This window comes from Lipophrys pholis (genome assembly GCF_963383615.2).
Source record: "Lipophrys pholis genome assembly, chromosome: 13".
NCBI lineage: Eukaryota > Metazoa > Chordata > Actinopteri > Blenniiformes > Blenniidae > Lipophrys > Lipophrys pholis.
The window spans coordinates 9,646,341-9,663,471 of record NC_137632.1 but is presented as its reverse complement, the minus strand read 5'-3'; the positions used below and the strand labels follow the sequence as shown (position 1 = coordinate 9,663,471).

General features: G+C 42.6%; 1 protein-coding gene across 2 annotated transcripts in view; it reads right to left on the bottom strand.

Annotated features, from left to right (window-relative positions):
• Positions 1-17,131, bottom strand: part of satb2 (SATB homeobox 2) — a 57,579-nt gene that overhangs the window by 17,297 nt on the left and 23,151 nt on the right. The window contains exons 5-11 of one of the 2 annotated variants that reach the window (XM_080478348.1): positions 7,684-7,810; positions 6,234-6,357; positions 5,508-5,610; positions 4,420-4,470; positions 3,736-4,334; positions 1,757-1,969; positions 799-885 (exon numbers count right to left, since the gene is read on the bottom strand). In XM_080478348.1, coding sequence (XP_080334474.1) covers positions 799-885; positions 1,757-1,969; positions 3,736-4,334; positions 4,420-4,470; positions 5,508-5,610; positions 6,234-6,357; positions 7,684-7,810 — 1,304 coding nt within the window. The remainder of the gene's footprint in view (positions 1-798; positions 886-1,756; positions 1,970-3,735; positions 4,335-4,419; positions 4,471-5,507; positions 5,611-6,233; positions 6,358-7,683; positions 7,811-17,131) is intronic. The other variant, XM_080478347.1, reaches the window with a different exon arrangement.

Here is a 17,131-nt window from a genome sequence, read left to right as displayed (position 1 = left end):
ATGTACAAAACGAGTATCAGGCGCCATTGCTTGATTGCGACCATATTTTACTGTAATTCGTGATACTTCTTGTTTCTCACGTGAAGCTTATGAAATATGATGAAGTATGCTCGCAGGGGATATCAGCGAAACGCTTTGAAGGCATGCCTTCGTTCTTACAGGATTATCCTTCATTTCGTAAAACTACTGAGGGTTTAATGCGCCAGAGCCGATCTGGTGTTTACATGTGAGTGGAGGTTATCAGCTGACGATCAGGCCGAGTGGCTCCGAGAGCAGACATGCAGCGGTGCTTGTATGAACATCAGCTGCACATCTGCAGCGCACGTCTCCACATGAATTGTGTTTACAGATCAAAGTCATTAAGTCGTCCTCTTTTGTCTTTCTTTGTTGTTTCTGTTTGAGCGAGCATGTATTGGCTCTCGAGGAGCTTGTGTACACAGCGTTTGAAGTCGCCTATGAGACATGTACAGACCAGCGAGCTTACATTCCCCCAGTGTAAACCTCGCAAAGATAATTTTAACGTAGCCATAATAAGAATAGCCGCACAAGTTCACCCTCAGCCAAGAAAGGGCATTCGCCCTGACATCAGAAGGAGCTTCTTATCATTGACTCGGCTGAATTGTTATGTGCACATGGAAGGACATTTCCAAATACTGCATAATGTCCTTTATGTTTACATCATGCTCTTATGATAGCTTTGAAGCTTTTTTTTCTCCATTATAAATGGCATAAGATAATACAAACTCTTCTGGAAACGGCGCACGGTGCACTGCAGTTGAATTTGAAAGGATGACTCACAGAGTTCGAGATCTTCGTCTTGTTCTTCCAGATGGAGGCCCAGGTATCAGGTGTTAGCTGGTCGTCCAGGCTCCTCTCCCACACTTTCTACGCACACACACATGGACACACGCAACACGTGAAAGTCACAGCCAAGTATTCGCCCGCTAAGCATAAAAATGGCTGTCGTTAAGATCTATGAGATGGAGAGATTAACCTTCATACTAGACTAAATCGGTCAAAGTTTCTTTTCTGTGTTCAACGCAAAATCATGATGCTCTAAAACTAAAAAAGCTGGATACAGTAAAATGATTGACTGACAGTTATTTAAACCCTAAATTGTCCTCAAGAAAAAAATAAAAGAATAATGCCTGTGGTGAGAAAGATATATATATATATATATATATATATATATATATATATATATATATATATATATATATATATATATATATATATATATATATATATATATATATATATATATATATATATATATATATATATATACGCTCTGTTTTAACAGCATTGCTTTACATCTTTTAGTCCAAGAGCTATTTGTCATTTCCATACTTCACTTTGCATATACAGTATATAAATGTATACAGTACATTTTTCACAGGCGAGTCCCCCTCGGTCTTTCAAAAAAAAAACAGTAAAGAGCCAGCTGATTGTAAAATGAGCCTCGAGGTTGGAATAGCAAGCTTGCGGTCAGAGGTTCAGGGGCTTGAATCTTGATGCTGTTTCCCCCAACCCACCCCCCAATAATTCCACAATATCAGACTATTTAAGTTGTTTTGATAGTGTGGGTTATAAGTACAATGAGTACTTTCTGCCTCATGGTTGAAGTTAGTTAAAATAAGCTTCAGCTCGCCCTTGACCAAATTCTGAAAAATGCAGATAAAGATGACGGATTGATTAATGGTGCATTTAGAAACATGTCATGCAGATTGTTAAGGGACGTTTCACACAAACTAACCTGTGTGAGACGTGGAGGGCCAGCGTTGGAGGAGTTGGAGGCCGGGAGGCCCACGGTGGGGTTCATGGTGCGTTCCCTCTCCTCCTGGTAGATTCGGTCCCGCTCGGTCTCGGGCAGGTTGAGGAAGTTCTGCATGGCCTTCAAGTTGACCAGCAGAGACTGTGAGGCCGTGCGGGGGTCCTCCTCCTTCCTCAGGATCTCTGAGAGCAAACCCTGAGCAGCACAAACACACGAGGGAGGACATGTTACAGCTTTACAGTATCGCAACAAGTCCCATTTAGTGTCTGTAAAACTGAACAATTTTACAATTAATTCAAGATCATATCAGTATATATTAGTAATAATTATCAGCATGAATAAAACATTGACATATACTTTGTTGGATTAACATAAAACTTGAAAGAAACTAGAAATTTTAAGAAAATCACATTTAGGATTAACTTAACCTGTAAATAATACCAAGCAAAATTAGTTTAAAGCACATTTTTTTCTTTCAGGTGGAGATGAAATGTCCAACATGTGTATCAATTTTAAGTAAAAATGGAGAATGATGTGCTGGTTTCATTTACAAAACACGAAGAAGAGAAATTTGCTCATTGTTTGGCTGTGCTCAACTCTCCAGTAACACATAGAGAAGTCTGAGGAACACACCTGGCCGGAAGGCCGGCAGGTCTGAGAGCCACCTCCCATTCACACTGATCTAATGGGCCGTGCGGTAAACACTTTAGCACAGCCTGAATGCATCAGGTGTTTGCACTGCTGCGAGGGCGCCCAAGATGATTCAATGACCCAGCAAGCAACCCTGCCACGCTTCCGCTAATCCCCCTTAAAATACCACGAGGTGGGTGATCGCAGAATTAGCCAAGCCCGGTGTGAAAAATTACCATCTACCAGTGATGTGATTCACTGTTCATTTCTATCAAATACGGCAATTATCTCTTCTCCCCTGCTGTGCATTGAAGAACTATGATCTGAGGAATCGTAGCTCAGCGAGCAGCATTTCACGTTCTGCCTGGGTGACGCCATCGAATGTGATGCTCCCTCTCATGACAGTGATTTACAGCCTGCGAAAGGGGGATGGGACGGTACCAGGGATGACAGGGAGCGTCCACTTTTTCTCAGCTTACATTTGGACACATAATAGAAAGACACAAAAACAATCTCTTGCTTTTGTATGTTCAGAATTGTGAGCAAAACCTCCAATATTCAGTTATACTGTATAGTTTCAGTGATTTCTAAGGGGTTAAAGCTTTTCTTAGAGACAACCTGGGAGTATCTGATGAAAATAAATAAGCACTAGTCTAGTGTTTTTTGTCTTGATTGGTGGCAGAAACCTACAAATGTCACCTCAGTGAAGCTTTAGACACTTGCTTTACTGAAAGATCAATCAGCCATAATAATATGACCCAAACAGGTGTAATTAATAAGATTACCGATTCCTCGTGGCACCAGGTAGGTGAGATATTTATTATAACTAAGAAACAATTTGTCCTCAAAGCAGTATAAGTATTGAGGTGTAAGAATGTGAGTGAGTTTGACAAGGGGCAGAGTTCTCAGAGGGATGTTCTCAGTGGTTCTCTATCAAAGTGGTCCAAGTAAGAATGAACGGATTCATTGGCAATAAACAGTTAATCCTGACGAGCGACTGACGTCTTCGCTGGTTCTGATAAAAAGGTCTAGATGCACTGTGAAGAAAAATAGTTTGCCAACCAGGGTAAAAAGAATTAAAAACATTAACATTAACATTATATTGTTATGGCTGATTGATGCATGATAAATCTTATTTGGCGGTGTGCTAAAGGGACTGGGAGGATCATTGTGTTTCACCCACTGAGAGTCTAGAAGTGGCTAATCTCTGGTAGCTGTCTTCCTGTACTGTTGCAGTATAACTGCCCTGTGCTGTCACCTCGCATTTCCCTCCATCTGATTTCCCTCCTGTCCGCTATCTTTCTTGACCCCTGCCTGTCTCGTGGGCCTACCTGTGTGCGGTTGAAAGCCACACGGGCGAAGACGGCCTGAGAGACACTCGCTCTCTTCAGCTCGTCTCTGACCTGCTGGTAGATCTCAGAAGAGACCTCGGCGGCCGAGGGGTTGCTCCCAGGATGGTCGCCCCCGGCTTTGGACGAGCCCCGAGGGATGGGCGGGTGGTTGAGGAACTGCTGGTTGAGGGCCTGCGGGTGCTGGTGGGCCAGCAAGCGGCTCACAGCCAGCTGCTGGTTGATGAGGTGGGCCATGGCGAGCTGCTGGCGAACCAGCTGCGGGGAGAGCTGCTGAGGGGAGAGCAGTCCACCTGGCCCCAGCAGGGGCTGCAGGGCTCCGGGTGGAGGTGGTGGGGGAGGAGGTGGCACCTGCCCGGTATGAAGGGGAGGGCTATGGTGGTGGGGGCCGTGAGGCGAGGGCTGTTGCTGGGAAGGGGGAGGGGGCTGCTGGCACGTCTGCGAGGGCGCTTGTGGATCTCCAGATCCGGCCTTTCGGAGCGGACTGCCAGCGCCCAGGTGACTGAGCTGGGCCAGGCCGGCGAGGTGAGGAGGAGGTCTCTGACCCAGCACACAAAAGTCGGCCATGTTGTCTCTCTCAACTGGTGAGAAGCAGAGAAGACGGGTTAGACAAAATGAACACCTCAAGTGATTCACAGCGTCGCATAACTTGGAAAGGTTGCTCACTTTTGATGTCAGCAGCCTCTCGTCCTGACCACATCTTCTCCAAGTAATCCACTGCTCCACAAAACAGAATAGAAACAGTGAGAGAGGCTCTAACGAAAGGCTGCAATCTCACCTCGACTCCATTATGTTGAACCTAATGAGATCTTAATATATGTGCAGATAAATTGAAAAGCATTGCACATGCGAATGATGATCATACAGGACTGAAGCAGAAAGTCGAGGTCATCTAAGTAAAGCTGTTATATCAGCTAGAAAAACAGACTTTTCAGCTCTAAAACACAGTGGTCATCATGTAGATCTTGATTCCAGCTGAAGAGCCAAACACATTCTGAAAATGTTCCCATCCAAGGGCTCCGCCATTTGGTCAAAATTGCTACTTCAAAAAAAGTGTTAAGTCAGCTGATCCTGGTAATTATCACAATGATTATCATGTCTATGAATGTCACATTCTTTCTCATTGAAGATTATATTGAAGTGCTTTAGGAGCAAGGGAGAAGATATTACTGCTGACAAAAATCAAGAAGCCATATTTAGTTTCTGTCCAAGCTCTTTGATTGTCTGCAGCTGGGTTTGTGTTTGACGTTAACTGAAGCACTAGTGTAGATCCCCTTAGACTCAAGATTCCCCCCCTTGATGGGTTAGATGACAGTCCAAAGTAGCTGGGAATATTCCAGTGTTCCACTAATTCCAATAAAAATCATCCTATTTTGGAGAAGTGCATAAAGTGTGTTTACATTGTGTTTAATACTGTTCTGAGGTTATACTACTTCGGCTTCGAAAAACACTTGTGGGTGTCTCTTTAGGATCATGTGATGTTTGCCCTCTGGATGCAAGAATGTCTTGCATATACCTTGCGATACATTTTATTGCTAAAGGGAGAAGGATGCCAACATCTCTGTGAGTTATAGAGATTGTAATTCAGTTTACCCAGTGTCATACTGGATCATTTTGTAATTTTTGCAAGAAATATCAACGTTAAAAGAAACGTTAGCAGGGGAAATGGAATTTTGTCCTTTAAAAGTTAGATTTTTTTACGATATTTACTTTATAGAGCCAGCTGAACTCAAACACAACGTTACTGGGCTCACCTTTGATTTTCTTGTACTTCTTGTACCAACGACCAAACTCTTGACATTTAGCAGTGGAGACATTGGCATAGTAGGAACTGTTCACTATGGAGGAAATCATACTCTGATGGAAAAAGAGCAAGAGGGAGGGAGGGAAAGATAATTAATAACCAACATAATATGAAATACTTAGACTCACGCAACAACCACATGGCACTCACACACACACGCACACACACACACGCACACACACACACACACACACACACACACACACACACACACACACACACACACACACACACACACACACACACACACACACACACACACGCACACACACACACACGCACACAATAGAAATAGACAAACATTAATCATGACTGGAAGCCACCCATGGAAACTGGAGCCAGTGCAGCGCAGCACAGAGGGAATCTCCAGCCACACACACATATGCTTGCAATTGATGTGAGCAGAGATCCTCCGAGCAGAGATCCATTTAAACGCAGTGCGCAAACACATCTCACACTCAAGTGATTACGAGACGGGGACGGAGGGCAGCTGTACAGTCTACGTGCCTCGGGAGACGGAGCTTAACTTTACGGGGTTGAGTTTGATTAAACTGTCGCAACTAATTGCCAAAACAGATCTAACAGCGTTCAGCTTCTGGCCGGGGGCGTTCGACTGTGGAGTCACGACTCAGACACACAGACAGCATGGCGATGCAGAAACAGATTGTGTTCTCACCTGTGATAGAGGGCACTCTTTGGCCAGAGTGCTTTGGTTCATTTCCTTCAGCAGCTCTTTGAGAGCATTCCTGACGGTTGCGTGGTTCCACTGCTCGCAGGGCAGATCCTCCAGCTTTGAAAAGCTGCACGCAAAACAAGCACAGCCATTGGTGACATCACCCATTACATTTAATTAACTCAGACATAAATCCTGAACAACAACACAACACTTTAAAAAGTGTCTTTCTGCACTCTGGTTTTACCAAATCCATTGAACAATGTTGGCGTTTGGGAATGTCTTCTGGCTGAGGGGTGAAGTCTCTCTTTGAGGGGTGTATTGAAATCGATCTGTCAGGGAGTGCTGGTCTAGACAGGGTGGGAGATTTCAAGCCCTAAATCAGGTTTGGGAAACATTTCACCGTTTTATACAATTTTCATTTATTTGTTCACCTATTATTACCTCCTTATCTTCACATATTGCTGGTTGAATCTCCCTTATTTCACTACCTACCTCATGTGGGTTTTTGTATTGATGATGCCGATCAACAATTTACCAAAATTTAACAAAGTGTGTTCAAGTCAAGTGAGCCGTGTTAGCTCCAAATCATGTCGGGCAGGGGCGTTGGATCCTGGTCTAAAGAGGGCCACATTCCTGCATGTTTCCAGCTTCTCTCAGTTCAAACACACCTGACTGTAATAAGTGTCTTGATTTATGACGCATTTGCTGTAATCAGCTGTACTGGAAAATTGAGACCGTGAAAGTTTGCAGGGGAAAGAAAAAAATAAAAAAGTTCAGTTGTGAATGTTTTTGTCTTTTGAATTGTCTTTTGAAACTGAGTTCTAGTTCAGAAAATTACATACAAAGCAACATTAAGTGCTCGCTGCCTCTAGTTTGACATTTACTGATTTCAGATTGATCATACAAACCCTCCCTATCTCCCTGCAGTCTCACTGTTCTTATTCAATTTTAACCACAAATAAATCGTTTCAGCTCCGTGTGCAGAACGTGCCAAAACGCTCCGCCAGTGCCATGGATACGCGTACAAACACGTAAACAAACCTGGCTGGTATGCGCCAAAACAATAACAATGATAGCAACCTCTCATCTGGAGTGTATCTGATTTTTTTTAATCTGTCCATCAAGACCCTGCTTGACTTTTTTTTTTTCTTTTTTCCTGAAGAATGGAGAATTCCTGGCACACCAACAGAGACAGATAATAGATAAATCCCCACGGGAGTTTTTTTTTGACCTGGAGCTTCAGCCTTTGTAATAATTGCTGCTTTCAAATTTGATCGATAATATATATTCCTGAATTCAGTGACGTCAGAAGCCCAAAGGTCCAAACCAACTTGCTCTGCCACACACGTAGTTTCCACAAAGCCTCACCAAAGCAGTAAAGATTGATGGTCTCGCACAGCAATAGCTTGAAAAAAGGGAATAGATTTAGGCCCGGAAACCTCCCGCTAACCTTTGTAGCTGAATACGCAACGTGACCATGTGGTAGACCTCCATCAGCATGTCGGCGACGGTCGCCTCGGGGGCATCGGTCAGAAAGTGGATGGGTAGAGGGTTCCACCTCCCGACCTTGATGATGCCTGGCGAGAAAACAAAGATTTCTGTCACTTAAGAAGCACAATGAAGCAACATTCATTCACCAGTATTGATAATCCAATGCATTATGTGTAAATATACCAAACACCACTTTTCACCAAAAACTGCTTCTAAATAAATATCAAAGAAAAGTGGTGACACTGGTTCTCTGCAAAAAGCAACGCCCTGTATGTCTGCATGTTCAAGGAAGAAATTCAACTAACTAGGTTGAATAAAGGCTTCTGCCTATTTTTTTTCCAAAGAACTTCAACTCTCGGTTTCTGGCAGTTTTTCAACATAAAACACACAGACGGGACTCAGAAGCTCAAGTTGCAGATGTATGACACGCTATTGATTAGCATGTCGTTCTAGTGGCTTTTGTATTGAGAAATTTCTGCTTCTCTGTGTTCTGGTTGTTTTGGGTTTTTTTTCTATACATAAACAGTCTGGAAGTTGTGGTTAGAAAAAGTATGCATGCCAAATCCTGTTAGTGGTGACAAGATGGGAATAAACGGGTCGAAGGAACCCCTATTTTTATAATAACATATGTTGTTGCAAACCAGGGGTCTGAATCACATGGCTTAAAGAATGCAGAATTGTATTCTATTTTATTGTTTTACATTAAATTTCTTTTATTATCTATTTTGTTGAATAACAAACAAACTTTCAGAGAAATTCTTATCTTGTAATCAGATTAGATTTATTCAAAATATGTTAATTCAATGTGCTAAGACATGAGCAACACTTTTCTTAGTTCTTTAATTTATCATTTCATCATAAACTACAGTTTAGTTTTTTTTACATTGCATTGTAAAACTACACATGCAAGGTTATAAGTGAGTTTATCCTAATTTTGAAGCTTGAATAATGTTTTGCAGCTCCAGAGGGATTACATTTGATTCTCAGAAGGTAAAGAGAGCCCCCCACTGCTGCTCTGCAGATATCTGCAGTCATTTTCCTCCTATGTTTTGTGCTTTTTTCATATGCACGAGCCCGTGAGTGGCTACTGTAGTATCTTTAATGCCACTTTTTATCTCTTGCAACACACTTTAGTCGGCGCTCTCTCTTTCTCGAGTTCTCTAGAAAGGCTGCAAAGACCTAAACCCAACTTTAATGAAAATTGTGCACGCAAGCCGTTCGGGTTGTTGCAGGTTAAACATTTTCAAAGCATTTGTCCAGCCTTTTCCACTGTGTCAGTGATTTGCTGCACACAAGCTAAGACGGATCCCACTTGAATGACAGTATAATGTATAAATAATATCACAAGTCACAGCAGGAGTCACACAAACAATTCAGTTGTTTGGTGTTTTGTGCAACAGGACTGAATAACAAAAACATCTATTGGCTGTTCAAGCAGCTCCAGCAATGAAATAGTGTTATCATCTGGTTGAATCTCTCTACGAAGAACACAACTGTTTGAGTGCACAATATAATGTACACAAACCCACATATGCGCTTCACCTTAACACGCCAGAACAGAGACACACTTACTCTCAGAGGCTTTTTTTCATGGGGACTGGCTGGAGCTGTGAAAACTAAACAAAGCTAATCACATTACTATCCTCGAAATGAGATCCAGACGGGTCCAGAGAAGTCTCCCTCTCTCTTTCTGTTTCTGTCCCCTTGTTTCTCCCTCCGTCCTGCCTCTCCATATCTCCCTCTTTCCTTTTCTCTCCTCTGATCTCTCGCAGTGTTTACGACTCAGCTTTATCTTTAATGTCGCGCAGGCTGGGCTGTGTTCTCAATCATTTTGGTCGTACAGAGGCAGCGTCATCAAAACACCATTGAACAGAATGGACTGAACCCCGCCTGGAGGTGCAGAGGAACCTCGGAGGAACCCGAGACCACCATGGAGACATGAGGGAACCCAAACAGAACCAGATAGAGCATTTCTCCTGCCTTCGTGAGCATTCGTCCCCCATGTAAAACCGTTCACGACCCATCTGTGTGAAGTATCCAACAGCTACCATGTATGAGAATGTGCAAGACATGATTTTTTTTTTTTTTTTATGATTTCTTGTGGGGGAAAAAATAGACATACAGAAGAAGGCGTACATCTCCATCTTTCCCTGGAATATCCACATCTGTGGTTTCTTCTGTGGTCTGTCTTCATGCACCTTTGTCTAAATAATTGGATCGATCGGAGCCTCACACTGGCGATCTTACGCAGTGGGGAGAGGCGGGACCAGACGACAGCAGTCTCTGGAATGGAAAAATCTCAACTCTCCAAAGCTGGGGAACGTGAAAGAGGGCAGCCAAGAGAGTTCTCCCCCATTCTTGTGATGAATGATTCAGATAAAATCCCCTTGGAACCCTTTAGACATGTCACAGGATCCCGTCGTGTTGAGTTCTGGCACCAAGGCATCCCTGATTCTACCTGTGATTGCACACGTTTAGACCATTTGAAACGGGTCTGAAATGTTCTCTAATCCTCTCAGAGGTAGTGGAGGTCACATTGATGGGTTTGGGCAGCTTTTCGTGGGGTTGTTTTCCTGAGCAAGACTGTTAACCACAACTCCTTTTTTGGGTTTTTGAACATGCAGAAATTATTTACTGTCCACTTCACCAACAATAAGTACCTGGACTGAAAACCTTAGGAGAGAAGTGACACTTTCTGTTACATCAATCAAAGCCAGAGTCTGAAGATGGGGGCTGGCAATAAACCAAACCTACATTTATTTTTTTTTCCTTTCCATGTCAGGATGAAGGAATTCAGACACACGAATAGCATCAAATATCCAGCGACCTTTAAAAAAAAAACAAAAAAAAAAAAAAACACAATTTCCTGACTCGCAGTTGTAAATGAGCTCAACAAAGTAGGAATTAACATCAAGAAATACAATTAAAAGAGACAAGTTTGGATACGTGTTTACTACACAGCCTGCTTGACTACGATACAAGCAGAAAACACAAAGAGAACGGACAGAATTAATGAGACAACTTTCAGACAGACAATGAGTTCCACTTCTGAAACGGGTACGATTTGGAGCCACGCGAAGGCTGAACTTAAACAGACCCACAGATGCATGTTATAAACCCATACCCAGAGGACTGGAGCACAAAGGTCGAGGCCTCTGTGTTGCTTTGATGCCGTGGAGATCAGTAGCTGTGCATTGTTACGCCCAGGTCTTTGATTGCAAAGTACATATGAAACAGTCTGAGGGGTAAACGTGTGGCATTTAATGTTTCTTGTTGAGGGGGACTGAGTTTTTTTTAGTTTTTTTTTTTGGGGGGGGGGGGGGGGGGGTTGAGTCCTTTATTTTTTAAGAAAAATGGCTATTAGATTTTTTTTTTTAATTAATACATTTTAAATTGGAGCTTCTTAAATGCATTGCATTTATAGTGATGTGATTTGGCTGTGAAGTGACAGCAATAGTCTCCGGTCAGTCTTTGCTTATGTAGCTTTATGACATGTGAAAACCAACAAAACACACGCCGCAACATATAATTTCAACTGCTAATATTTATGTTTTGTCATTCGTTTATACGTCTTCCTCTTTCACTATTGGAGCCTTTAATAATTCTACCTTTCTATCTACCTCACAGACGGAAAGAAAACTGCTTCTGCAGGCCATCTTCGACACGCGGCATCTGAAAATAAGCCGAGGATTTCACTAATGCCAAGTTGGGTGGAAACAAACGGGTGAATAAGCAGACAAACACAAACTCACAGAGGACACATGACAGCACACAGAGAAGTGGACACGTACATGTACCGGCTCGCATGCGAACGCACACACATACACACACTCACCCACACACGCTCGCAGTGTGACGGCAAATGCATTAATAATTGATCCATCATTTTTGGTCTGCTGTTCAATGGGCTCTGCTTCTTGTCCACATTTAAAAGTAGAAATCATTGTTCCCATTTCCACATTAAAATTCCACCTCCCAGAGACATGCTTTTATGTGGCCGGCTGGTGGCTTGGCTCATGTCTGAGTGTGCCCATGCGCACAGATCCTGCACACAAACACACACTGAGGTCTCTCAACTCTTCCCGTAGACGCTCACGTGGGCCGGCATGCATGAATGCTTACGTCCGCACACACAGACACAAACGCCGACACACACACACACACACCTACATTTGTACACACAGTCATCCCATTGTAACAGTCTACAATAAGTCCTAATGGCAGCAGACGTCTGCACACACATGCAGCGCTTTTTAAAAACTAGTTCCAGGTTCTACCCCTGGCACACACGGGGGGGAAACCCCACACGATGACTCATCCCCATCATCCACAACTGCACCCTGGGAAACGCTGTCACTTTAAGGATCACTCTACTGTCACACCCCTTAAACACTCGTCTTCAACTTAATGTGTGCTGCGGGAAGAACGGCAAAAAAAAAAAAAAAAAAAAAAGGCAGCACTTGGTTTTGTTATGTTACAGTCACTTCATAAAAACCACTTAAAACAAATGCAACAATGTCAAACAAGGCTTAGTTCAGGAAATGTGCACGGTCGGCTGTATTAATGCTTAATTAGTCGCTTTATTACCAAGACTTACAAGTCTCTGATTTTGTTTAGCAGCCACGTTTCCCCAAAGTGACGCGCATGTTAGAGTTCATACGACATTACATCACCACTTTCAAAGAGCTTGTGTGGTTCATTGTTTTGCTCAAGGACACAGCCCAGAGAATGTGGGATTTGAACCCGTGACCCAATTAGAACTTAAATTCAATTGTCTTGCCACTGAGCCTGCAGCATTAGAGCCACTCTTTATGAGTTGTTCTTTTAAAGAAATAAAATGTAATATTTATTCATAATAAATTGCAACGTCTTGTTTTTTTTTTTGTTTTTGTTTTTTCAATGATATAGGTACAGGTCCTGAAAATAAAAAAAACACTTGTTGAGATTGAAGTTTTAAAAAATGGCTGTGATCAAATTTGTGCATAAAACATGTAATAAGTTGCAGATTAACAAAATTAAAATGTCTACATTCTCTGTGTGAAGAAACTGAGGATCTCAGTCATCTGGAAATAAAATTGCTTCTCCATGTGGAAAATCAAGTCAAAGTCAAAATTGTAATAGAAAACATAAAAATAGCATCAGAATTTCAGATAAATGAATAAAGAAATATTTCCTGTAATTAAAGTTTTACTTTGAAGAAAGAATCTGCTATTGTCTGCGATTAAAGCTGATGTGATTCATGGACACAGTCAAATAAAGAAGAACTATCTTTTTGCTTTGTCGTCTATTATGAGGGTTTTCTTCTCATAATTCGTACTTTATTATGTAAATGTACCACACCATGCTCAGTATTCTATTTCCTTTCACTTTCTTTCAAAGTCTCACAGTATTCCATGCTTAGTTAAATGATGAATTAAGTTTTCACAAAGTTATTTTAACAACCTCATTAAATTTATAACTTATGATTGTTTAAAAATCGTGATTTTTTTTCCTGAGATCTGGACACTTGACAGTCACTACAGCAGACGGTGAGAGACCAGGCTGTAAATGAGCTCGCAGATGAGCTGCCCAGCTCTAGTCTGAGGTGAACTCTCGAAGCGGGTGCAACAAGTACAGCGAGTCAACACGTACGCGGTGATGGAGGTTTGCCGTGAACAGTTTTGGTAATAATTTCATCATTTGTCTCTATTTTCTCATGAAAATACGAGTCTCTCTGGATTTAAAAGGGGCACCACTGATTATACACGCTGTATTTGTTTGAGGGGAAGCTTGTATTTTGTGGCTCCAGAAGTTTACAACAAAATCAAAAGATAACTCTGATTCTTGTGATTAAAGCCAGGATATTTCAGCCTCTGTGGTTTCAGTTTTGACAGTTCATTTTGTATAACGATCAACAGCAGGTCTGCTGAAGTGACATACTGTCTCTTCCCTTTTAAAAGCAACCCTGGTGACGGGGACTTTAATATGCTGGACTCCATATAACTACAAGAATAGCTTGTGTCTCAAGACCTGCTCTGTTTAATTCAATAACAACTTTATTTGTATGATAAACCTGTTGCAGTCCATCATTTGGTGGAGCTACTTTGACTTAAAGACAGTCATTTAACACCTCTTGAAGTGAGGACTCGATAATCCCCCTGGACATATATCGGGGTGTGTGTTTGTGTCCACAAGGTAGAATTTGTATATTTGTCACTAAGGTTACGACACAGTGGCACAGATCAGTAAGGGTTCATTGTAACGTTGAACCAGAAAACCAGGTTTGAAAATAAAGATTTCCTTTGTGTTGGATGGAAATTACCGCCACAGTGTGGCTTTGTTCTGTTTACATGCAAAACTAACAAAACTATACCTTCATTGCAAAATGTAATTTGGCGGCAACACATTTACAATGGAAGCAATCGATCTGAGAGAAAACATGAAAACCACTTATACAGTAAAATGTAGTTAATAAAGACTTTTCTTAAACTATTCATCAATAAAGTTGCCTTCAAACAGTCAAAATTGTTAATGTATATTAAAAGTAGCGTCCAATTGAGACTCCAGAACTCGTCTGTCCTATAAACTGCCGATCTTTGTGGCCTGTTAGACGTGGCAGTCCAACAATGCTCGCTGTCATTCTGTCAGCGACTGACCACTGTTCACTGTTCGCTGACTTAAAGCCGTAAGTACAGGTCTGCTCCCATCCATTCTATAAAAGCCTTCAAACCCTTATAATCGAAATAAACAATATCTCCCAGTTAATTACTGGGCAAAGCTAATTAAAGAAAGGCCGTGGTCCTCGTTGGGGACTTTAAATACACCGCGCGGACGCAAGAATGCAGGACACAATTCAAACAGGGAGAAAATAGCTGAGACTCTGTGTAATTTTGGTTGTGGACCGCAGAGGAAAAAATGTATAATTTAAGCCAGAAATTATTCATTTAACATAAATGCTTGTTTTAAAAAACAAAACGTATTCATTTGAGAGACGTGCAGGGTTTGCTTGCATGTGTGCATGCGTGTGTTTTGTCTGCGATGCTGCGCGACTGCGCGACTGCACAGTCATCCATGTCGGCCGTACGCAGGCCGAGGCGTCCAGATGCATCCCCGCACGGGTTAAATGTAGTTTACAAGCCAGTAAGTGAGAATTGCTCGAGTCGATCTTCTTGGTTTTTGTTTGTGTCGCGTTGCAATGTCCCGCTCAGTCGTCCCTTTGAAGCTGCTGGTGTGGTTCCGTTTTTTTTTTTCCTTCTTCTTCTTTTATTTATTCAAATTTCTTTGCGAGACGAGTGCATTGATGTGGACAGGGGACCATTGTGGCTCACAGTTTTCCACATACACTGATGAGCGAGAGAGAGAGAGAGAGAGAGAGCGAGGGAGAGAGAGAGCGGTAGAGAGAGAGAGAGAGAGAGACCTCCCCTGATACCGAGGGGCTCAAAGTGCTTCTAATGTCATTCATCTGCCATCCCGTAGCAAACGCTCGCCCCGCACTGTTTCGGCGGCTAATTTTAAACCATTGCTGAAGGATTAATGTGCATCTGATGGGTGTTTATTTCCCACACTCAGACTGTCAAATTGCTGTTTTTCTCCAACCAGGAGAAAAGGGAACTACACAAACCTGCAGCTGAAATGAATGACTGTTGTCTACATGGGAGCCGTGTCGCTGTTCATAACTCAACTTGTACATCTTAAACCAGCTTTCAAACCGTAGTTATTCAAGCATTTCATCAGTCTTGGCTCCTGACATTGATGATCGTGGAACAAGCAAACAGTTTAATCTGCTATGTATCAGATTAAAAAAAAGAACCCTTTGTTGTATTTACCTGAATGCGGACAGGGAGTTCTAGACAAGCTTGAATGATCGAGGACCACCTGTGCAGACTTTCACACCGACGGCCATTTTTAACAAGAGTGCTGTGGAGAACACGCAAACTCCACGAAGGTGGCCCTCGGTGACATTCTCCCTGTGGCTTGCGTCTTGACGTCGACACCCGGACTCCTCTTTGTGGTGGATGACGACGCTAATGTAAACTCCAGTCAGAGACTGGAAGTGTCTTGTTGTGACACGCCGCCCAACACTGATTCTGCACCGAGACGCTCATGTCAACTCCGGCACACGCGAGGAACGTCTGTCTGCCTGCAGGCCCGGCGGAGTTGACTCCCAACAAAAACACCCGTGTGGGATTTCAAACAGATGGGGATCTCCCACCGTCTTAGCTCTATTGCAATGGTTGTGTTGCTCGCTGTCGCTGTGTCGTTAGCATTTTATGTCGACGCGAGGCAACTTTCCCAGACGGAATACTCCGCATAGCTGAGAAAAAAAGACGGCGGTAAATGACACTGTCCTGTCACAGATGACTACCATGTGTGCAACGATAAATTACTTTTTATCCGCGCCCCTTCATAAACATCCTCACACGTACAGTACACACACACACACACACACACACACACACACACACACACACACACACACACACACACACACACACACACACACACACACACACACACACACACACACACACACACACAATGTAGTTTAGTCTCGCAGAGACATTCTTGTCCAGCTCTTTGTTGTGTCTTTAATGACTTTTACAGCCTCTGTCTCTGTCTCTGTTGTGTTTTCGGAGCATTCTTGTGCTTATTGCCACTGTGACGGTCCAGTGTCTGCTCTAAATAGACGACCTCACGTCCAGTTTCACTCTCCTCGGACTGCTGATTAGAGGGAGAGTCTGCTTTAAAAGATCATTTCAGCTGCGGTGTCGTTTAATCCGAAATCAGTATCGTACTTTACACTCAGCGACACGCAGCGGCCGGGAAGTCATGACTATTAATAACGGCTTCAGTGGAGCTCTCGTCACGGTAACAATTAGAGGCAGTTCGACCTTGGACAAGAAAAACATATGCACAGGATTCAAAAAACAGGCAGGCAGTTTTCTGCTATTTGGGAGCTTTTCAATGTGGACGTCTTGCTTAAAGTTTGCCACTGTGGCTCATGCAGGAGGATTGTTTTATTTATTTTTTTGTTGAGCTGTGATGATTATCTCTGTTACTATGTGCTCCTTCAGGTTATATTGGCGTCTTTCTGTGTTTGCAACCATTGAAAGCTGAGAGCTTGTTTTGGACTTTTCTTTTTGCCTTTAGAAAAACCTTCCAGACAGACGTTTTAAGATGCTTTTTATTAGGTAAATCTTGGTGTTTTCGCCATCAGATAATCAATGGAGCCCTTTGAGATTTCAACCTGTGGAAGAATAGTTTTTAAGGAACGCGTCCAACTTTGAGGGGAATATGCTTGTTTTTGTTTTGCTATGGCTTTCATTACAAGAGCTTCACCACTATTGTGTCTTTAGCCAGCGGCAAGTTCGCAGAGCATGACAGCTGGAAAATAGAAGGAAACATTGAGCTGGAGTCAGTGTGAAGAT